At 40.9% G+C, this 24,540-nt stretch overlaps 1 protein-coding gene across 10 annotated transcripts in view; it reads left to right on the forward strand.

Annotated features, from left to right (window-relative positions):
* The window catches only part of LOC109707071 (kinesin-like protein KIN-6), a 56,019-nt gene that overhangs the window by 13,519 nt on the left and 17,960 nt on the right, over positions 1-24,540 (forward strand). For all 10 annotated transcript variants that reach the window (XR_002215402.1, XR_002215403.1, XR_002215401.1 and 7 more), the window contains exons 5-8: positions 13-148; positions 720-785; positions 919-981; positions 1,230-1,280. Coding sequence is in view for 6 of the 10 variants with exons in the window: in XM_020228142.1 (XP_020083731.1) it covers positions 13-148; positions 720-785; positions 919-981; positions 1,230-1,280 (316 nt within the window). In the remaining 4 variants the exon portion in view is untranslated. The remainder of the gene's footprint in view (positions 1-12; positions 149-719; positions 786-918; positions 982-1,229; positions 1,281-24,540) is intronic.

A 24,540-nucleotide genomic window follows, 5' to 3' on the forward strand; every position in this document is an offset into this window, starting at 1 on the left:
TTTCTTTGGCAGTCGATCCCAATGTATCATTAATATTCGTTGTGATCGGAAAAGCTTACTTGATGGAAATGATCTTTCTTTGGGTAGTGCCGTTCTTACAATAGCAGATCTTGCCGGAGCAGAGCGAGAAAAGAAAACAGGAAATCAAGTTTGTTTTCTTTCTCCATAAATTAACTCTTTCTGTTTGCAAATTATTTCTCAAAATTGGACTTGCCTAGTTCTGTTATTCCAAACTTTGTTACAAATTACTACATTATCTAATTGTTGCCTATCTATAGTACATATCGTGTCAATATTAAACTATTGCTGGTGGTATAGATGAATTGACTTTTTTCATGGTGAAATCATGCAATACACACTCATTCTGTCTTGTTCAATACGAACAATGTTGCGAAAGTACTAGTGTGCACATAAATATGTCAGGATGAATGCTACCCTTTATATCCTAAAGTAGCATATTATGCCACTGTATTGCTATGGTTAAAAGAAAAAAAAAAAGAAGGAGGATGGGTTGTGATTATATTGTTCCATATGTAATGGAACAGGATGATATAAGAAACATGCAAGCTTTGAGTGATAAACAAATGGAAGTACAAAAAATTTGAGCTGCTCTTCTAATAATGCTATACTAATAGAAGATGTTATTTGCTTTTAGTTAAGATATCCTGGTTTCCAACAACCAATGATATGTATATTTTCTTGTGTGCTTCCACTTCTAGGGCTCAAGATTGTTGGAGAGTAACTTCATAAACAATACATCAATGGTTTTTGGTCTGTGTCTACGAGTAAGTTGATCTTTATTCTCTTATTAGTAATCTTCATAGACATTTTAAAATGTAACTGTTTTATGTATGCCCGGTGTTTCCTTATGAGCGTAGTGTCTTTCTTTTTATACATTTCTTTCGTGTTCTTTTTCAGTCTTTATTAGAACACCAGAAAAACCCAAGGAAACCTTTGCAGAAGCACTTCAAGAATTCTCTGGTATGCCTCGCACTCCTGTTTTCATATATTAATGGCATTACTGAGATGTAGTGTGGAAAGCAACATGTCCTCTAGACACTTATTCTTAGAAGAATATGGTTCACTTATCAAACTCAATGTTATGGTTGCTTTTCTATTGCTAACTGCACACATGGTTTTTTTTGTGCTTTATGCCATCAAACATGTCTTTGTTGAAAGAAATGATTCTTTTTCTTCTACACTCTCATTGTCGTTTTTTGTTTGGGTAGTTGACTAGGTACTTGAGAGATTACTTGGAAGGTAGAAAGCGGATGACTTTGGTATGACACTTCTATATTCTTCCCTTTTCTACATTTTCATGGACTTCTTGTCAGCCCTTTTTTTGTTAGTCCCATATCTACATTCCAATCAATCGAATACTGTTAACTTCTATTTTATGCAGGCTCCTTCAATTTATTGTTCAAATGTGATAGAGAGCTGTATGAGTCTTGGACTTATACATGCCATAGTATGTCTTTCAAAGAGTCTACGGACTTGCACAATTAATACATTCTTGATGGAATACCATTAGGTGTAATATAGGTTGTGCCATGCCGGCATGACTTATATTTTCTTGGGCCAAAATGGGTTGGGGCTGACTTGTCATGCTTCGGCCCTACAATGCAAGCACCTTGAGGACGTGCCTAGACCCGCCACACGGACAAAGTGTTCTCCATCCGCACGAAGTGTCATAAAATCTATACATTTCATTCACGATAGAATACAAATATACATGATTTGCATATACATATGGTAGGCATCACAAGAGCATTAGAACAACTAGCTATTATTTCAAAAATGCCTACAAATTTGCTTTATACATCATTTCCAAAATGATTACATGTTATCTTCAAGTACATCATATGCTCTTTGATCTCTTCCTAATTACAACTTGCTTTCATTTACAAAATAAAAACTATAACCTCTCATATGGGTATACTACCCAAAACAGCTGGATGAGCTATCTATTGCATGACACCCTTTTCTCGATCCTGTGCACCAACAATGGATGAACCTACAAAATTGTGGGCAAGAACTATGAATAGTTCCCAGTGGGTACAACCGTTGATCGAGGCGTCCCGTCCCCGCCTGGTCGGAAGGAGGCATTCATAATAATAGTTGGAATCATAGGCGATGTGGAAACATAATAGTAATACAAACCGAAAGTATTTTAAGGGGTTTACTATGTTCAACTTTTGCATCAAATCATCACCGGTCAGCTAATTCAATTTACCAAATTGATGAGGACTGAACGAGTGGTTTGTCCAATACTCGTGCTCAACTCGGCCTCTTGAGTAGCGAAACCGCCGCGCAAACTCGGGGCATGTGGTGTCGAGCTGGTCGACTCCCAGTCAAGTCTACATGTGGTCGAAATTGCCGCTCTCCCTTGACCAAGCGGTGCTGAAATCGCCACGCTCCCGCTTAATTGGAATACACCTTCGGAGGATCTCGGCTTGTGGGTTACGACTCCTAACAAGCAAAGCTTAACGAGCTAATGGCCTCTACGAGCATTGATCACATGCGCATACTCAACAAGTCATGGTTCGCCAATAACACTATATCGAAAGATTGACTCAATCAATTATTGTTTAACGGACCGACCTATGTTTGGTGGCACTAGGTGTTCAATAATTAGGTTCATATGTCCAATTCTCTATCGTACCATTAGAGAATGACATAACTTATTTAAGAGAGTTCAAGACATAGGTTCCTAATCATGATTCATACTAAGTCATGGAAGCTAATTTAACAAGTAATCATGTATCAACAAATGCAAATATTCAACCATACTACACAAGAAGCTAACAACATGGAATTATCATACAAGATCAAAGTTCCGTAGTCATGAAAGGTGGTTCAACCACTTCGGCTGGCACAACCCACCTCGATTTGTCTTTAGTGGTCTAGGGAATCGAGTCCTATCCGCAATTCGTCCCACATGAAGTTTCGATTTTGCTAATCACCTCCAAAAGTACCTTAGTCGGTGATTGAGGGTTGCAACTTCGTCGTAAAGTCAATCTTCATTGTCGAGGCCACTACCTGACCATAGAACTACGTTGTATATCAATTTCGATAAAAACCTTTAGGGACATTTCACCCAAATTTCATGCAAAAGCACTATTCTTATAAGAATACTCTAAGAATTCTTCCAAAAAAGTTGCCATTCTCCAAAACTCTAGCAGAAGATTCATTGGGTTTCCCAAAAATTCGTTTACTTGTTTTCCATCACGTAAATCCTGAAATCTCACCATAGATTCCTTTGCTTGTTTGCACTTCTTGTCATAGAAGCTTGCTCCTTTTAATAGAGAGCTCCTTCCTACTAGATCTTCTCAAATCTCTCAAATGGAGAAGTTAATGCTACAAAAGAAGAGGGATTAGTGTTTGAGAGAGAGAGAGAGAGAGAGAGAGAGAGAGAGAGAGAGAGCTTTTCTCTTGGAGTGGAGTACATGAGGAGATTGGGGTAGATGGGTCAATGAAATGCTTCTATACTTTACACATAAGCCCTCCAAAGAAAAGAAATTGCAACACATTGCAATCTCAACCCATCACAGAGCGAGTTACGGAACCTAACCTAGCAGCTTTGAAACTTTCCCTTGGTCCAGTTCCACTGAACCTGAACGTTTCCCATACGATGATCGCATTGAAGTTCCAAAGGTCAACTTACATTGTAGCTCGACCCAGCTTCGGAGCCCGCGCTCTAGTTTTGCGGAATCCGAACATTCTGTCAACCAACTCCCTGCTAAGGCTCCGAAACTAGACTTCCCAGTTCCGGAGCCGGGCACTCTAGGGCCAGAAGAGTTTTTGCTCAGAAACTTCCATGTTCGCGCGAATTTCACCCCAAATCAACTCCAACTCATTATTAACTCTTCTATATCCTTTCAAATGGGTCCATGTACAATTTCCATCTGCAGTTTGCCGATTTTGACCAAAGTTCAGTACGCTATACTGAAATTTAGTATATTACACGACTAGCCTACCTAGGACCGCACGACCTTGAATTCACGCTATGGGCGTGTTTGGTTCCTCGTATAATCACACCGAAAATTTTTTTTCGGTTGAAAAGTGAAAATCCCGTGTTTGGTGGCTTGTAAAAAAATTTTCCCGAAAATTTTTTTTTATAGATTCTACGAAAAGGAGGGTTTTCGTTTTCCGCTTGAATCTAGCGGAAAACGCAAACGCGCGGCGTTGTGCACGCCGCGCGGGGGAAGAAAGGGCGTGGTCCACGAGGTCCGCTCTACCTCGTGGACTGTGTGAGGCGAGGTCCATAGTGGACCTCGCACGGCGTTGTGCACGTAGCGGGGAGGAAAAAAGGCGCGGTCCACGAGGTTCGCTCCACCTCATGGACCGCGTGAGGAGAGGTCCATGGACCTCTCTCTCTGCCCCTCTTATATATATATATATATATATATATATAAANATTATATTATATACTTATTGTACAATATATTTTAAATATATTTTATTTACAAATATAAATTATAATATTAATATATGTAATATGATAATTATTATATATTAATAATATATAATATATAAAATAAAAAAATATATAATAATTTTTTATTTATAACTATTTCGTTTTTTTTCCTTTCAACCAAACAACTGTAACAGAAAACTACTTTTTGTTCCTACAAACCAAACGCTAAGAGCGTAAAATTCATTTTCCTCCGAAAATTTTGTTTCCATCGAAAATTTTTTTTCCGCAGTTTTACGAGGAACCAAACAGCCCCTATGCCAGGCCAGATTTCTGGACCAATGGCCCAACATAGCCCTTTGGCTGAACCATGCTGTGTTCTGACAGACCTTTGGTTTTTATTTTTTATTTTTTAAAATTTTATAAAATTTAAAATAAATAGAATAACCAAATTATCCCAACAGTTAGAAAAATGTGGCTATTGGCAAAGAGGGGGAGGGGGAGGGGGAGGGATATTTTGATCAAAAAATTCAAATTATCTTTAGGGGCCCTAAACACCTTGAAATTTGGTGCTAGATTGAGTGAGGACTTCATCCAAAACCATGTCCCTAGATGGGCCTATAGTGGGACTCAGAAGGGAAGGGGAGGCCGTATTGGCCTTCGGCTCTTAGCTCGGTATTTACCTTTCTCTTTTTTTCTTTTTTACTTTCTTTTTTCTTTTCTTTTTTCTTTACGCTTTCTATATTAGTTTTCAAATTTATTTTTTAATGTCAAATATTTAAGATAAATTATCATTATTAATTTTCTAATACTATTTGTTCTTGATACAAATGCGGTAAAATTTGGTACCTTTCCTTTGTTCTTGATCTCTTATTAGAAGTCTGTAAGCAATTGATTTGTATTTGACTTTTAAGGAATTCCTTAATATGCAATTGACTCGTATTTGATTGTAAGCAATTGACTCAGTTACGTAGGAGGTTTCGCATATCTTTCCAATATTCTTTAAATTTATATTGCATTAAACAACAATTTGAGCTAAAATAGGAGAATTTCTTTATTCAACAAAATGATTACTTAGAGGTGAAATCTGATTAAGGGCATATTTGGTTGCTCGTAATTGTCTAAAGTAGAAAAAGTCACTTATAAAAAAATGACATTTGAGTTCAATTGTTTGGTTTGCTATCGAGTGAAAAACAAAAAATTATAGTTTTTGTTGTTTCAATTATTTGCTTATATAAAGATAAGTGAAAAAAATAAAAAACAACTACTTGTACTTGTGATGTAAATTAAAGGTGCAATTGCCTATATACCCCTCAATACAAACCTACTTTTTTATCTACCCCCTCAAAAACATCTGTCCTAAAATATACCTTTCTAAAAACGGAAATTACTTCAATTAAATCCTCAAAGTAGGAGTATATAAGAAAAGAATAGAAACTTTTCAAGGGAATATTTGCAACAAAGGTAAATGGGAAATTTTGGAATTCTACAAGAGTACAAAGGCCATTTTCTCTATATTTAAAATTTAAATCCAAATCTATATTTAGAATTTAAAACTAAGTTTAAACTTCAAATTCGAATTTTAATTTACAAGTAAAAGTCAAGATATACAATTTGAATTCACAATTAAAATTTTAACTCTTAAGTGAAATGAAATTCGAAAATTAAACTTAATTTGATTTCAAATGTCAAACTTAAAAATTAAAGCATGAATTCAAATTTGAACTCATAATTTGAATCAAAATTTACTATTTGATATTCATTTTGCATTCAAATATGAATTCATAAGTAGAATTAAACTTTAAATTTTAATGGGAATTTGAATTTAAGATCATAATTGAGATTCAAATATGAATTTAAGATCATAATTGAAATTGAACAATTGAATTCACAATTTGCAAAGTTCAAATTGAAACTCATTATTGCCATTAAGTCAAAAGGTAAACATAAATTCAGATTCAAATTTAAACTTAAACATTTAAATTTTAAATTCAAAATTTAATAATATTTGACCCTATATTTTTGATCCAAAGTAAAATTCACAATTTGAATTGAAATTTCAATACTCAATTTATATGTAGAACCTGAATTTAAAATAGATTTAAATTTTTAATTCAAATTCAAAACATTTAGTTGAATTCACAATTTGAATTCAAAGTTCAAGTTAACGTTCATAGATGAAATTATTTGATTCAAATTTAAATTTAAGGGTTAATTGTATACAACTCCCTATAAACATATCGAATAGCAGATATATCCCTACAAAGTTCAACTTTTTATTTTGGCTAAATTACAGAAAACCCCCTCTGTCAATACCCGCTTTTTCACTTTCCTTCCATGTCATTTAAAAACCTACACTTTGCCCTCTTAAAAAATGAAAATGTTTACTTTGGCCTTTGCCGTCAGTGTTTCGTTAGGGTTCCGTTTATATGTTATTTTTTATACCCAAAATACCCTTGAAACCCCTATCCATGCCCACACACATGTCGCTGCCTCGCCCTCGCCCACTTCTCTGTCTATGCCCAGACATACGCCCTCGCCCTCCTCCGCCGCTGGGATAAGCAAGATTAGGGAGGAGATGAAGAAGATGAGGGTAATTTGGTTATTTTGTCACATTGTACCTCTTTGTGAACATTTTTCATTTTTCAAGGGGACAAAGTGTAGGTTTTTGAATGACAGAGAGGGGAAGTGAAAAAGCGGGTATTGACAGAGGGGTTTTATGTAATTTAGCCTTTTATTTTTATCCCTGTAAAAGTCCTACTGTTTTCCAACATGTCCTTACTGTTAGAATCCGTTAGAAAAATATAGCTAACCAAGTGTAAAATATTTAACCCTGTTTAGTGAATGAATTAAATTGAGCTTTTTACCTCTCTTATATTATTGGGTAAAATATTTTTTGGGAGGACATTCCTGCATAATTCTAACAGTTGGGGATTTTGAAGGGATATATTTGTAAGGGCAAATATGTCATTTCACTTAGGGTGTGTTTGGATCCTCGTAAAATTGCTCTGAAAATAATTTTCCGTTGAAAAAAAATTTTCTGTTGTTTGGTTGTCTGTAAAATTTTTTTTCCAGAAAACTTCTTTTACATATTCTCGGAAAACGAAGGGTTTTCGTTTTCTTCTCGAGGCGAGCGGAAAACGAAAAGCTTGCGGTGAAAAATCGCGGTGCAGGGCTGTTCCAGCACACGGTCCACGAGGTGAGCTTCACCTCGTGGACCGCGGAGGGAGAGTCCACATGACCCGTGGACTTCTCCCTCATTCATTATGTGTGTTATATATATATATATTATTATATAATATAATGATTTATTTTATAATACTAAATATAATATACTATTATGTAATATATTTATTATAATTTTAGGTCATGTTTGGTTCACCAATTTTAGACTATGGAATCGGAATGGAATTCATTGATTCCGATAGTTACAGTTTGTTTTATAGGAATCGGATTCCGATTTCCATTCCACTCCGAAATGGGAATGGCCAAATCCATTTATGATCCAATCCGGCTTTGAATCCCTGATTGACTCATTCCAAAGTAAATTATTCAAAATCCTCTTTTATCAACACCTACTTCCTCTCCCTTCATCACTTTTCTCTCTTTTAATCAAAACCATCTCTCACAAATTTTAAATTTTCATTCCGATTTCCATTCCAACAATGAACCAAACATTTTTGGATGATTCGTTATTCCATTTTCCATTCCTATTCCAATCATGAACCAAACATGCCCTTAAATATATTTAATCTATATATAAAAATTATAATAATAATATATATAGTATATTAATTATTATATAATAATAATATATATAATAAAAAATATATTACATAGGTTTTCATCTACTTTTTTTTTTCAACCAAACAACCATCATCGAAAACTATTTTTCTTTTCCTACAAACCAAACACTACACTACGTAAATTTTTTTTTCCACCGAAAATTTTTTTGCACCGAAATTTTTTTTTTGCAGTTTTACGTCAAACCAAACAGCCCCTTAACTGCTGTTAAAAAATAAACAATGCTTTAACATTAACCAGAGGGGCAAATATGAATATCACCAGACTTTTGCAGGAAAAAAAAAAAGTTGAACTTTGTAGGGATAAATTTGCTATTTAATATGTTTATAGGGGGTTGTATGCAATTAGCCCTAAATTTAAATATTTGAATTTAAATTTGAATTAAAAAAGGGAAAACTTCAAATATCCTCCATGTGTTAGGCTCGCCCAGAACTGGTCACTAGTTGGGTTTGCCCAAAATCAAGTAAACCCAAAATAGAATTATATCTAGGCCTCCTAACGCACACAAATATTATAATAATAAAAAATAAATAACGATATAATAATATAATAAAAATAAAAATAAATAAATAAAAAGGAAAAATTGCTCCTATCTCTCAGCAGGATCCTGAAAAATCCAGGGTCACGATGTGTGTCCACTTCCACATCACAGCTCCCGAATTTTTGAAATCTCCTTCTGTTCACTTTATATCATGAAGATCTCGTGCAATCATCATCAAAATCTTGGAGATTCGAGGGATTTGGCTCTCAGAGGGCTATAGATGAGGCGATGAGGAAACAATGGGGAGGAGGCTGTCACGTTCACTAACTCAGGCAAGAAGAACAGGGAGAAAAGTGAAGGAAAAAAAAAGGAAGTAGAAGAAGGAATGGGAGGGGATAGAGAAGAACGAAAGTAGGGAGTAAAAAAAAATCGAAAGATAAGAGCCGTGATCATTCTTCCGTTTTCTTTCTTTACCCTTCGTTGCCACCGCCAAAGTCGAAGCCGAGGTCGAGGCCGAGGTTGAGGCTGAGGCCGAAGTCATTCAGCCAATTTGACTGCTTCAGGAGCACGAAAGAGCAAGAAAGGAAAAAAGGGAGTGGAGTGCTTCTTTAGTTTGCACACACTAAACTGTATCTTATAATATGCTTTTATTAACAGAATTATTGTCATGCCCCAATTCCTGCCAATTTGGTCGGGTTCGGGTCACGTCAACAGACGCCGAACGGACAACATCTCTCCTAGCCGCCCAAGGCTCCAACAACAAGTATAATTAAGCAATCAACAAAGATATGCAATTATACAAGGCTTGCACGCGGGCAAGCAACAACGGAAGTGAAAGCTCTAAGCTAATACATGCAACCATACATAATATTTAATTACATTTTAACCAAATACAAGTAAACTACAACTGTTACATTCTTTTTCCATTCAACATAATTCTTTACATTTTTGTCATTCTCCAAAATACATGATATGTTTTCAACTTTACAATTCTAAATCAACAAAATAAAAATTGATACATGTAGGCAAAAGGAATGACTAATGCATAAGTCCCAGTGGCCACTAGCTATGGTGCAATACCCTTGCCACGGTCCTCCGCCGCCGCGCTCGTGCTCGGACCTGTAGGGTTAGTGGTGTGAGAACTACAACAAAGTTCCCAGTGGGTTCGGCAACCGACCTCGCCGACTTACCCACTAGGTCTATTCAGGCATAAGTATTTCAAAGAAATGAAAACTGTAACCAATGCTAATGCTAATACTATGCCTGCAAGAAAGATGTCAGTGGATATATAATCGAATAATGAATGCTCATGCATGCATGCTTGTTTCATAACTTTACTTTGGCTTTTACCCAATCTTGGCGGTTAACCTTGTTAACCACAATAACTCACAACCCGAAATTCCTTAATAATGGAGGACTCGAACCACCCTAGGGACCGTCCTCTGGGGGGACTTTACCACGCCCAGTGGTGACCAACTCCGGAGCGCACCGCTCGAGAGAGAGCTACCTCCCTCAAGCCAAGACTTATCGTGAGTATCGATCCAACCCTCAACTTGAGGATACATAGCCACTAGTCGCAATGCCATTGTCATAAAAGGTTTCTACCTATTTATTCATACTACTTTCCAAGTCATACTTGTCACAATGCCTCTATGGTTAAACTATGTTTAACAATCGATTTCTCAATGCCAATCATGTCTCTATTGTCAGTGTCACCTTTGTTTACTATTGTCCAAGTCCAAGTAGACATTCATACAACTTTAGGGTTCTACCATACATGTCCTTTATGGTTCTTGTTCAATCACTATGTTCATCTACGTTAGAAGCATAATATTGAAATTCTAACCACTAACTATATGTCAAAACACGCTATCATGCATGAATAGTACTATACTCAATTATGCTCAACAAAAGTGAGATAGACATAAAGGGGAATCCAACGATTCTGGTGTGCACCCCTGACCTTAAATATTGTAGATGGATTGTAGTTCGACTCTCATGATTTTAGGACGCCTCTCCCGCGACCTAAACCCAAAATAAAGCCAAATTAGGCCCTATATACAAGATTTCATACTTAACCTTTTCGTAACGTTAAACCGAGCGCACGAACGTGTCGGGAACACCCCAAATTAGGTTTCGACACGATCAATTTTGATCAAAACCCCTCCAATGCAAAAGCCCCAATTTGGGTGCCCTAGCCATAGCATATAAACAAAACCTTTGTTTTGATCTCAACCATAAGCAAAAGAAAGCTTATTATCATCTAAAGGTTCCATTAAAACCATTTCTAGGTCCATTCTAACCTATCCTAGGGTTCTACCATAAGAGGGGGAAGAAGCTTACCTCAAAAGCTTCTTTTTTTATGCACCAAGGAAGAAAAAGAAGATGATGATCCTCTCCTTAGCCTCCTTCTCCACCAAATCCACTTTCTAGCTCCACCCTTGAGAGAGAGAGAAGGAATCCTAGAGAGAGAGAGAGGGCTTAGAGTGTTTGTGTGTGTGTGAGGAAATGAGAGAGAGCCCTTTTTCCCTCATACATAACCCCACCAAGCCATAATTGCTTTTAAGCCCCTCAACTTGTTGCCTCTCACACTGCCCAGACTGGGCAGTTTTCGGGCACGGGGATCGGTCTCTCTAACAGGGGACCGGTCTCCGAGAGCACCCTTTGCAGTTTACGCAGCTGGGGTCCGGTCTCACCCTGAGGGACCCGTCTCACGGGGACCGGTCTCTTCCCGTAGGGACCGGTCCCCGAGAGCAAAACTCTCAGGACTTAGCCGATTTCTTTTTCCTCTTCTCGCTGGCAGCGCGTACGGGAACTGATCTCTCTTTCAGGGACCGGTCCCCGAGAGCACAAAGTCTGCAATGGTGCAGATTTGCTCCAGGTTGCTCTCCGAGACCTCCTATAATGCACTTTTGCTCTTTTTGACGCCTTTCGCCTTTCCGAAGCGTACCAACCTCGCACTTTGGTCATTTTGACTAAAGTTTGATATTCGTTTATCGAAGTTTCGGTATATTACATTCTCTGCTCCATAAAATTAGTTTCGTCCGCGAAACTAACTTAATTGCAATTTAAAACTCATACCTCACTTCAGCTCTTCGAAGAGATGAGGATGACACTCTCTCATCACGTCCTCAAGCTCCCAAGTTTCTTTACGATCGTCGTGTTCGCTCCAATGAACTTTAACATACGGAATTTCACGATTCCGTAGCTTTCGTACCTCCCGATCAACAATGTATGCCGGGAACTCCTCGAAAGTTATATCCTCTTGAAGCTCTATCGGTATATACGAGAGAATATGCTCCGGATCATGGACATACTTGGGGAGATTGGATACATGAAACACGTCGTGCACCCCCGCAAGCTTCGGTGGTAATGCTACTTTGTAAGCCACCGCACCAACCCTTTCTAAGATCTCAAAGGGTCCGACAAATCGGGGACTTAGCTTCCCCCGGACACCGAATCTCTTGAGTCCTCGCATTGGTGAAACTATTAGAAATACGCGGTCTCCAACCGCGAACTCGATGCCTTTCCTTCGCTTGTCGGCATAACTTTTGTGCCTCGATTGCGCCGTCGCTAATCTTTGTCGGCCAAGGCGAACTTCTCTTCCGCCTTCCGAACAACCTCGGGGCCAAGAACAACCTTCTCGCCCACATCGCTCCAATGAATCGGCGAGCGACATTTCTTTCCATAAAGGGCCTCGAATGGCGCCATCGCGATGATTTCTTGATAGCTATTATTATACGCGAATTCCTCCATTAGTAAGTGGTCATGCCATCCGCCCTTATAGTCAAGTACACACGCTCGAAGTATATCTTCAAGTATTTGAATAGTCCTCTCCGATTGATCGTCACTTTGAGGATGGAATGCCGTACTAAAGTCGAGCCGTGTGCCCAATGCATCTTGCAAACTCTTCCAAAAATGTGATGTGAACCTCGGGTCTCGATCCGATACAATAGATATCGGAACCCCGTGAAGTCTCACAATCTCGTCGAGATAAACTTGAGCTAGCTTGTCTCCCGACCACGTAGTATGTATCGGCAAGAAGTGTGCCGATTTTGTCAGCCGGTCCACAACTAACCAAATCGCATCATGTCCAATTTGGGATCTAGGCAAACCCGTCACAAAGTCTATTGCGATATTTTTCCATTTCCAAACGGGTATAGGTAGACTTTGCAACTTTCCCGTCGGAAATCGACGTTCCGCCTTTACTTGTTGGCACGTGAGATATTGTGCCGCAAACTCCCCTATGTCCTTTTTCATGCCCGGCCACCAATAATGTAGCTTTAGGTCTTGATACATCTTAGTGCCGCCCGGGTGAATGCTGTAGGAAGATTGATGTGCTTCTTGCATAATCACCCTCCGAAGATCATCGTCCTTGGGCACACACCAACGATTCCGATATCGTAGTGCACCATCGGTCCCAATGCCAAAATCATCGGCACTACCGCTCTCAACTTTACCCCGCATCTTTTGGAGAAATTAATTGGAAACTCGCATATCTTTAATCCTCTCCAACAAGGTCGGTTGTACAATCAACGTGGCAAGTGTTGCCGGCACTCCCGGCGCCACAACCTCAAGTCCAAACCGTTGCATCTCTTTTTGCAAAGCCAGTTGGGGTGTAATTGCCGTCGCCAAATTTTCCGCTAACTTTCTACTTAGAGCATCGACCACGACATTTGCTTTTCTGGGGTGGTAGAGAATTGTGACATCATAATCTTTTAGCAACTCCAACCACCGCCGCTGTCGCAAATTCAATTCCTTCTGGGTAAACAAGTATTTGAGACTCTTATGATCGGTATAGATCTCACAATGCTCACCATACAAGTAGTGCCTCCACAATTTTAGCGCGAAGATAATCACTGCTAGCTCAAGATCGTGAGTCTAGTAGTTCTTCTCATAGCTCTTCAATTGGCGCGAAGCATATGCTATAACTCGGCCATTTTGCATCAAAACACACTTGAGACCGATATAAGAGGCATCACTGTATACAACATAGCTCTCCCCCGGCGTAGGCAAAGCAAGTGCCGGGGTCGATGTCAACCTTGTCCTCGGCTCCTCGAAGCTCCGCTCACACTCGGGGCTCCAAACATACTTTACCCCTTTGTGGATAAGGCGCGTTAGTGGAGTAGTTATCTTAGCAAACCCCTCGACGAACCGCCGGTAGTAGCCCGCAAGTCCCGAAAAGCTATGAATCTCCGATACACTTGTCGGGCGAGGCCAATTTTTAATAGCCTCCACTTTCTTTAGGTCCACCGAGATGCCATCACTGGATATAACGTGACCCAAGAAAGTAACCTCCGAAAGCCAAAACTCATATTTCTTTAGTTTAGCATAAAGCTTTTCCTTCCGGAGTGTGTTCAACATGATCCTCAAATGCTCCTCGTGTTCTTCCTCGGTCCGAGAATATACCAATACGTCGTCAATGAATACCACGACGCACCGGTCCAATAGCAGACGAAAGACTCGATTCATTAAGTCCATAAAAGCTGCCGGGGCATTTGTAAGCCCGAATGGCATGACTGTGAACTCATAGTGGCCATACTGCATACTGTACGCCTTTTTGTGCACATCCCTGAGCCGTATCTTCAATTGATGATACCCCGATTGAAGGTCAATTTTCGAATAGACCCTTGACCCTTGCAACTGATCGAACAAATCGTCAATTCTGGGCAACGGGTATTTGTTCTTGATCGTCACTTTGTTCAACTCGCGATAATCAACGCAAAGTCGAAGAGTGCCATCCTTTTTCTTTACAAATAGCACCGGAGCTCCCCACGGAGACACGCTCGGCCGTACAAAGCCTTTATCGAGCAAGTCTTGCAACTGGGCCTTTAGCTCCTTTAGCTCAACCGGTGTCATTCTATACGGAGCCTTCGAAATTGGCGCCGCCCCGGGAATTAAGTCAATGACGAACTCGACTTTCCGATCCGGTGGCAATCCCGGTAACTCTGCCGGAAACACATCCGGGTACTCGCATACTACTCGAATACCTTCAAGTTCCGGGTACTCCTTTTGGGCGTCTACGATGGTCGCCAAATAGGCCTTACAACCACCCTTAATCATTTTCCTCGCTCTCGCCGCCGATACAGTCGTTGCGAAGTGCATACTTTTACAAGCCTGATATACCAATTCTTCTTGATTAGGTTCACAGAATGTGATCACCTTACTCTCACAATCTATGACCGCGTAATACTTGGAGAGCCAGTTGGTCCCCAAGATCACATCGAAGCCCCACATTTGATTCAGTACCAAAAGGTCGATCGGCATGATCCAATCGCCTATCTGTACTGGACACGCCAAGCACTCGTCATGTACATGAAACGAATTCTCCAGTGTATTCACCGACCAATAATCTTTATTATGTGTGATCTCTATGTCATGAGTCTTAGCGAATGATGCATCAATAAATAAATGAGATGCACCCGTGTCAAATGTAGTTCTAGCTCTAGTGCCTCTGATAAGAATAATACCTGTCACGACGTCGTCGGGGACTGGAATCGGCTGCTCATCCACCTGAGTGGCAAAAGCCCGCCCACTAGGTGTTCGAGAAGCTTCCGGCTGATGAGGCGCCGATGATCGTCCGACTGATATAGCGGGTGGCAGTCCCGCCAACTGTGGCTGAGTATACTGAACTGAAGCTGATGACGGGGCAGGCGATGCGCCGCCCGGGCACTCTCGGCTCATGTGCCCCGGTTGGCTGCATCGGAAGCATCGCCCCTCCCGCTGTGGGCAAGTAGCGACTCTATGATCTCCGCCGCATATCACGCACGGGTAGGTAGTCTGGGTCCTACCTCCTCGCCACTGTGATCGCTGGGGTCGCGGGGGTCGCTTAGAACTCGACTGCCCCGCGGATCCACTAGATGCCCGCTTCTTGGACTTATCCCTTTCTTTGTCCTTCTGGAAAGCCTCGTGCTTCTCTCGCGCAATAGCATTACTGCGCTCCACCCAAAGCGCGCGGTCAAGTACCTCCTCGTAGGTCTTCAAACGGAATGCATGAATAATTTTGAAAATCTCGGGTTGCAACCCGCGCTCAAAAGCCTCCGCCCGGTCCCTATCGCCGTGAACCAAGCTCGGCACGCAGTTGACTAGGTGCGTGAACTCCCTTTCATACTCCCGCACCGTGCGACTTCCTTGCCTCAACTTTTGAAAATCCTCCTTGATTTTTCGCTTGTCACTCTCGGGAAAATATTCCATGAGTAGCATCTCCCGAAACGCCTCCCAAGTAACGGAAGCGTGCTCCAACGAGTGATTCTTTTTCGCTTGAGTCCACCACAATCGAGCCGACCCATCGAAACAGTGAGCCGCAAGGTGAACCTTATCCTTCTTGAGGGTGTAAATGTCCTCGAACAACGCTTCCATCGTGGCCAACCACGACTCCACCAACCATGGATCCTTCATATCGCCGTTGAAGGTCGGAGGGTTGAATCGCTTGAATGCCGTCAGCGCCGCCAACGATCGCTCCTGCTCGGCCTCAAGTGCATCGGGAATATGAGCCGATGAACCCGATGCCGTCGGAGGAATAGCCGTCATCGGTGCTGCCGCCACCGTAGGAGGTGGTGCTACAGGAGCAACAAGTGCGGACGGATCCCTCGGCACAAATGCCACCGCCGCCGCCTGTCGCGCCATCATCTCGTGGAGCTGTCCAATTTGCTCCCCCTGTAGTCGCATAGCCCTGGCCAAAGCCGCTACTTGGGCTCGCAGCTCGCGCACATCCTATCCTGCCTGTTCTGGCACTTCATCAGGCAGTGCCGAAGCGGCTCTACGCGTGTAGCGTCTCGGGGACATTGTTCCTGAAACGTATCACACGCATTAGTACTCGACACACGTGACCCTTACGTTCCAATCAACTACCCAATTAAGCGAAAGCAATCAAGTGTATTTATTTTCAACCCTTGGCATCATGTGGTCGGCCGCCCCACACAAACCCCTTAAGTAGAAAACAAATAAACACTCGAATCCATCTCTAATTCCTTTTAGAGAAGTACTATCATTAACCCAATCAACTAGCTTTCGCAAGTACCAAGTTCACGTTAAACGCTTCCTAAGTCCCTAAGGTCTCCAATCCTAGGGCTCCTAAGTCCATCCTAGACTTTTGCTTTCTTCCATCCGCTCTGATACCATTATATCTGTCACGCCCGAATCCCCGCCAATTTGGTCGGACTCGGGTCACGTCAACAGACGCCGAACGGACAGCATCTCCCCTGTCCGCCCAAGGCTCCAACAACAAGTATAATTAAACAATCAACAAAGAGATATGCAATTATACAAGGCTTGCATGAGGGCAAGCAACAACGGAAGCGAAAGCTCTAAGCTAATACATGCAACCATACATAAGATTTGATTACATTTTAACCAAATACAAGTAAACTACAACTGTTACATTCTTTTTCCATTCAACATAATTTTTTATATTTTTATCATTCTCCAAAATACATGATATGTTTTCAACTTTACAATTCTAAATCAACAAAATAAAAGTTGATACATGTAGGCAATAGGAATGACTAATGCATAAGTCCCGGTGGCCACTAGCTATGGTGCAATATCCTTGCCACGGTCCTCCGCCGCCCCGCTCGCGCTCGGACCTGTAGGGTTAGTGGCGTGAGAACTACAACGAAGTTCCCAGTGGGTTTGGCAACCGACCTCGCCGACTTACCCACTAGGTCTATTCAGGCATAAGTATTTCAAAGAAATAGAAACTGTAACCAATGCTAATGCTAATACTATGCCTGCAAGAAAGATGTCAGTGGATATATAATCGAATAATGAATGCTCATGTATGCATGCTTGTTTCATAACTTTACTTTGGCTTTTACGGGGTCTGGTCTCACCCTAAGGGACCGGTCTCACGGGGACCGGTCTCTCCCCGCAGGGACCGGTCCCCGAGAGCAAAACTCTCAGGACTTAGCCGATTTCTTTTTCCTCTTCTCGCTGGCTGCGCGTACGGGAACCGGTCTCTCCTTCAGGGACCCGAGAGCACAAAATCTGCAATGGTGCAGATTTGCTCCAGGTTGCTCTCCGAGACCTCCTATAATGCACTTTTGCTCTTTTTGACGCCTTCGGCCTTTCCGAAGCGTACCAACCTTGCACTTTGGTCATTTTGACTAAAGTTCGATATTCGTTTACCGAAGTTTCGGTATATTACAATTATCATATTTTGTATTGAAAAAAAGAGACTTATTTGCAGTTAAAAAAAATTTTCTACTTGTTCCGTTTCTTGCATAAAATCTTATTATGCTGGAAATTCGAAGTCATTTATGTAAGCGTCATTTGTCTCTTTCTTTAATAAAGGCACGAGTGATTGAGAGCTGGGGACTATTTCATGTATGCATACGTTTGTCTTTCTTTTAAGTTGTAAATGGCTAAGTCCTCATAATATTGTGCATTAGATTGAAAATGGCTCAACTAGAAAACTCTCCTTTTTAAGTATTATTATCATAGTATTGTAAATTTGTAGTTAATCTTGTTGCACTTATTATAGACTTCATATTTTGTTTTCCCAAACAAATATTCACGGCGAACACCTAGCTAGTTTATTATTATTATTATTATTGTTGTTGTTGTTATTTCAAAAAGTAATTGTCACACCCGGCGGGAATCTAGGCTCGCTAACAGATCCGCCGCACACACGAGATGCTACGTTTGCACGAAGCATCAACAACCTGTAAAAGCAGTCCTAGAGGCTACAACTAGCAGATATCAGAGCCAAAATAAAAACAACTAATATAAAAAAAAGTTATACTGTACATATATCATATCCCAAAATATAGCCTACATAAATAAAGTACAACCCAATTGCCTAGCCAGTTCGATATGTACATTACGCTGTCCTCCCAAAATCTAGCCTCTATCGAGACCTTCACTAGCACTGCCGACACGGAAAGGAGATGCCAACTAACTCGCGATCCCTTAACTTCGATCAGAAACGACAGTCGACACAGAGGGTTTTGAAAAGAAAAGACAACAACAGAGGGCGTGAGAACTACTGTAAAAGTAGTCTTCAGTGGGTGTCTTCACCAACGACAATGACCTACCTATTAGGTCTATTAGAGGCATAAAAGTAAATGGTGATCTACTATATAACAGGATATAAGTATAAATTGGAATGAAACTCTACAGATACTATGTCTCTATACTACAAATGCTTGAAACAAAACTGCTGCATGTACATGTATGCATCAACTAACTATGCGGTGCTCACAATCATAATCCAATCTTATTGACCGACTCGAGGGTCCGGTTAAACTTGCGCCTACCTATTGTCACGGCACCATTTTTGGAGGTCACATGTTAAAATACAGGTCGCCCACCAGGGTTGATGCAACATCAATGCTATAGCCAGACTCCAGAGCGGCACTCGAGGGGCGCAACCTCACAGAGTATACAACGAATATCTTTGTCGACCTCCAATACGGCTCATGCAGATTGTAGTCAATGCAAATGATCAACCAGATCATAATACCACTATCCACGTGCCCTCGGCATAATCTGGAGTGTCAACCCAACGATCCGGAACTGCCGTATTGCCCACTGCAATAGAGGAACTCCAAATAGTCTACTAATCAATACTGCCCTAAAACCCGTGCATACTACTATCTTACACTAACTTGACCCTGCTCCTAACCGGGTAATAGATGGGAGAGTAATGCGAAACAACCCGCTATAGAATCAACATAGTGTAGGTATATGTGACGCTCCGGTTCCACAGTGGAAGCCTGTAGGGACGTCAACAGATTGCCGAACGGATAGAGTTTTTCCTGTCAAATTAGAATAGTAGCAAAGTAATTCTAATCTCAAAATCAACCACGAAGCTATTTCTAGAGTCTACAACTAACATCTATCATGTATCAGAGTACTATAAATAACAGTAAAAGTACTATACATCACTGTACATAAAATCGCAACTCCAAAATATAAATATACAAATGAAAGGCCTCGGCATCGCCAGTCCTAATGTACAATACATAATCCAAAAGCTATCTAGCTGGGTGCTCCTCTATAGCTCAAAGACACGGTTAGAAGTCGCTATATACCGTGCGATTCCTTTACCTCGATCAACCACTGGATCAGAATACCTTGAAAAGTAAACCACAATAGGGTGTGAGAACTATTATCCTATTTGAGGGACGCAGTTTTATGGTATTTCTATCTTCCGCAGTGTCAATCCATCACTCGTGGCTTTTGCAAATGCAGATTGGACTAGTTGTCCATACACACGTTAGTCTACTTTTAGGTATTGCATATTTCTTGGGTCTAATCTTATCTCCTGGTCGGCTAAGAAGAAACCTACTATTTCTCGCTCCAGTTCTGAAGCGGAATATCGCGCTGTGGCCTACATGCTGAGACAATATGGATTCGTCGTCTGCTTCGTGATCTTGGTGTTTTCTTATAGCGTTCGATTAGCATCTATTGTGATAATCTTAGCACCACCTATCTTGCGGCCAATCTTGTTCTCTATGCTCGTACGAAGCACATTGAACTTGACCATTAGTTTTTGCAGGAAAAAGTATATTCTGGTGATTTGGAATTGGTTCATCTCACTTCTGATAAGCAACTCATTGACATTTTCACCAAATCTTTGTCCCCCTCTCGGTTTTCCACGTTGCGGCTCAATCTTTGCATCCGACAAATGGATGCTTAGCTTGTGGGAGGATGTTACAATATATGTAGTATACTTATGCTATATTTAGTATGATAGGATATTGTATAATACTGCCTTATATAGTATAGAATTATATGATATGTACTCCTGGTTGTATTATTACTATAGTAGGCTTATCTCCTATACTATATTTTCATCAATACAACCTAAGAGAGCATAGTCTTTTGCCCATCTTTCAAAAATAGATTGAAAGATTAAAGTTAAAGACCAGATGTCATGTCCTGTCGCGAAAGCCCAAACGGGCATGTAGCTAGATCCGCAGCAAACATGGGGGTTGCAACCCACATGCCTGCATGACGTCAGTATAAATCACATGTCAGTTTGAAGTGGACAAACCAAGGATGCAATTTCCAAAATAATGATTAATTGTTTTAAAAATGTATCATTGTTTCACTACTTTCCCAAAGTCTAGCAATGGTAAGTTTAGTCGCTATTGGCAAAATATAAACCTATTTATTATTGCTATTATTATTTCTTATTTTTCTTTTGTTGCAAAATTGTGCCTCTTTGTAGGGTTGTCTCTTGTGTAGACTTGTATCTCTTTTAGAGAGTTATGTTTAGTTTCGTAAGGTTGTGTCTTTAAATGTAGGGATATATCTTTGATTCTTTATGTGAAAACTTGTGTTTCTTTATCTCCAAATTCTCTACGGATTTTCAACTCAACGCATTCATCACCACATTCGCTTTGTCGGGGTGGTAAAGAATGGTAATATCGTTATTTGTCAACGATTTCAACAATCGGTGTTGCCTTAAGTTCAATTTCTTTTGAGTAAATAGGCATTCGAGGCTTTTGTGATCCATGTATACATAGCAATGTTCACTGTAGAGATAATGCCGTCATAATTTGAGAGCAAAAATCATTGCAGTTAGCTCCAAGTCGTGTAGGATAATTTCTTTCGTACTACAATTAGTCGGAGGTATAAGCAACGACTTTTCCATATTGCATCAAGTCCTCTTCATGAAGCATCGTTATAAAGCACAAATCCTTCTCCCGTGACGGGTAAAACAAGAATTAGAGCCGTCGTCAACTTATTTTTCAACTCTGCAAAGCTTTTCTTGCACCCGTTACTCTAATTGAACTTGATCCTTAAAGCGTGAGACGAGTGAGGGGTATAGAGATTTTTGCAAAACTTTCCACAAATCTTCGGTAATAGCTGACAAGACCAAGAAAACTCCGCACTTATGTGATGTTCGTTGGTCGCGACCAATCTCGGATTGCTTCTATCTTCTTTGGATCTACGAAGATTCGGGCTTTCAATACTATATGTCCCAAGAAAATAAACTCTCGAAGCCAAAACTCATATTTCTTCAACTTAGCAACTAATTTCTTCTCCTGAATAACATGTAGTACTTGTCTCAAATGCTCCTCATGCTCAGTGTCACTTTAGGAGTATATTAAGATATCCTCAATGAAGACCGCGGCGAACTGATTTAAGAATGGCTTAAAAACACGGTTCACTAAATCCATAAAGGCCGCCAGGGTAAAAGTGAGCTTGAACGAGATAATTGTAAACTCAATAGTGTTCAAACCGTTTCTTAAAAGCTATCTTATGCGCACATCTTTCGGCTTGATCTTGAGTTGGTGGTAATCGGATTCTATCTTTGAGTACACCCGTGATCCTTTTGAGTTGATCAAAGAGGTCATCAGTAGGTGGCAATCGACACTCATTCTTAATGGTAATCATGTTCAATTCTCTATAATCCACGTATAATCGAAGAGATCTATTATTCTTCTTAACAAACAACAGCAGAGCTCCCTCTGGAGACACCCTCAACTTAATAAAACCCTTCTCTAGGAGATCCTAAAGTTGCGCTTTCAACTCCCCCAACTCTGTCAAGGTCATCCTATATGGCACATTGGAAATCGACACGATCCTGGAAACCAAATCAATAACAAATTTGATCTTCCCATATGGTGGCTTGCCTGACAATTCCATAAGGAATACGTTGGGGCACTCTTAGACTGCCTGGTTATCTTTGAGCTTCAGGGTCTTCTTAGGCACCTTCACCACCATTGCCAAAAAGGCTACACAACCACTATTCATCAATTACTCGGCCCAAGATGTCGAGATTGTTAGCGAAAATAAAGAACTCCTACAGCCTTGATAGACAAACTTCTATTGACTCGGTTCATGAAAGACAGGATCCTACTTCCACAATCAATTGTCGTATTATATTGAGTGAGTTAATCCATGCCCAAAACCACATTAAAATGCTTCAACTGTTTCAAAGGTAATAAATTTGCGGGCATAATCCAATCGCCTAATTTAATAGGGCATGCGGGACAAAATTCATCAACGTGCAATATATGATCAAGAATTTGAACCTTTTCTACATGCGACAACGACTCACAAATGAATGAGATGTGTCGGTATCAAAGAAAGTTCTAGCTTTTATGCCATTACCTGTGATGACATTGTTCGCCATTGATGCAATTACCACTTGCGCCGCATATACTCTTCCACTTAGCGCTTGTTCGGGCTCCTCGGTTTGGCGTTGAACAGGAGGGTATCCTGTCGGAGTGTAAGTAGGTGGAACCCTTGCCATTTGCCACGGAGTCGAAGGTGTCGAAGCCGATGATTACGCTGGAGACACATCTCTTGGGTAACCAGTTTGCATATGGCTTGATCGTCCACATCGATAGCACCGGCCTTTATGTTGAGTATGTTTGTTGTGTTTGTAACATATCACATCCCCGTAGAACGTGCCGAGTTCCGTCGAAACGAACGGAACGCGGAGTGGAACAAGTTACAAAGGGTTCTAAGTGTTTTGGAACCTTGGTATAGTGTAAAGGGACTCGAGAGAGTAAGATTGGAAAATTTGGCTAAGTCCCAGATTTTGGACTCTCGGGGACCGGTCTCTGAAGGAGAGACCGGTACCCGTACGCGTAGCCAGCCCAAATAGGTGGAAAATTGGCTAAGTCCTAAGAGCTGTGCTCTCGGGGACCGATCCTTGGAGACCGGTCCCCGTAAGCGAAAGTTGCCCAGCAAAGTTGAGTCCTAAGAGTTCTGCTCTCGGGGACTGGTCCCTGTGGGGAGAGATCGGTCCCTGTGAGACCGGTCCCTGGTGGAGAGACCGGTCCCCGCATGCGAAAAATGCCCAGTGAGGGCTGATTGTAATTGGTGAAATGAGAGGGGCTTAAGTGCATAAATGGCATGGTGTAAGGGTTAAGTGTGAGAGGGCTTGGGTTAGGGCTCATTTCCTCCCAACCCAAACAAAATATCGCTCTCTCTCTCTCTAAAACTCCTTTCCTCTCTCCTTCTCTCTCTCTAGGACTTGAGCAAGAGAGCTTTTAGAGGGGTCTAGGTGGAGAAGAAGAACAAGTAGAAGGTGTTGCTTGCTATTGTGCAAGAGTTGGAGCAAAGGCTTGAACCAAAGGTCAGATTTCTTGGTTTATAAGCTAGGTTTTGGTTTAATTCCTTCTAGTATGCTTCTAGGAGATGAATTAGAGGATTTCCCCCATGGTATCCATGTTAGGGACTAGTATTGGGGAAGATGACATTGTATAAGGGCCTAAAGTTAGGGTTTTTGGATTTTGAGGTCAAAGCTTGGGTTTGATCTCTTTTCAACCTAATTGGTAGGTCAACGAACGCGTTGGTGCGCTCGGTTCGGCGATACGATGAGCATACGCGAAGAAATTGAAGAAACAGGGTAAATTGGTATAGATTGCCGTAGCAAGCGGCGTAGAAGTCTAAAAATCGTGAGAATTGGACTGCGGCATCCTAGCATACCCACAGGTGGGGGGTGCTATCCGAAAACACCGAATCACTTTCTATGTCTATGTTACCTTTATTTGAGCATATTGAAATGTAGCATTCTTGCATATAGGGTAGTGAGATATGTGTTCTTGATTGAAATGCATTTAGATGCTTAAAGAATATGCGAATTGATAAAGAACCATGTGAACCATATGTGAATGTAAAAACCCTATGTGTATGTGAATGCGAGAAAAGACTATGACAATAGTAAACAAATGTGACATCGACTATAGTGACTCGATTGGCATTGAGAACGAGATTGACTAAACAAGGTTTAACCTAGAGTGGCATCATGACCATTGTGGCTCGGATATAGTGGTATGCATGATATGGTAAGAACCTATCATTGGCATTGAGGCATTGTGAAAGTTGAGACAGGTTTGGCTATGCTTCCTCAAATTGAGGAATGGATCGTACTCAC

Source organism: Ananas comosus, linkage group 3 (assembly GCF_001540865.1).
Source record: "Ananas comosus cultivar F153 linkage group 3, ASM154086v1, whole genome shotgun sequence".
NCBI classification, from domain to species: domain Eukaryota; kingdom Viridiplantae; phylum Streptophyta; class Magnoliopsida; order Poales; family Bromeliaceae; genus Ananas; species Ananas comosus.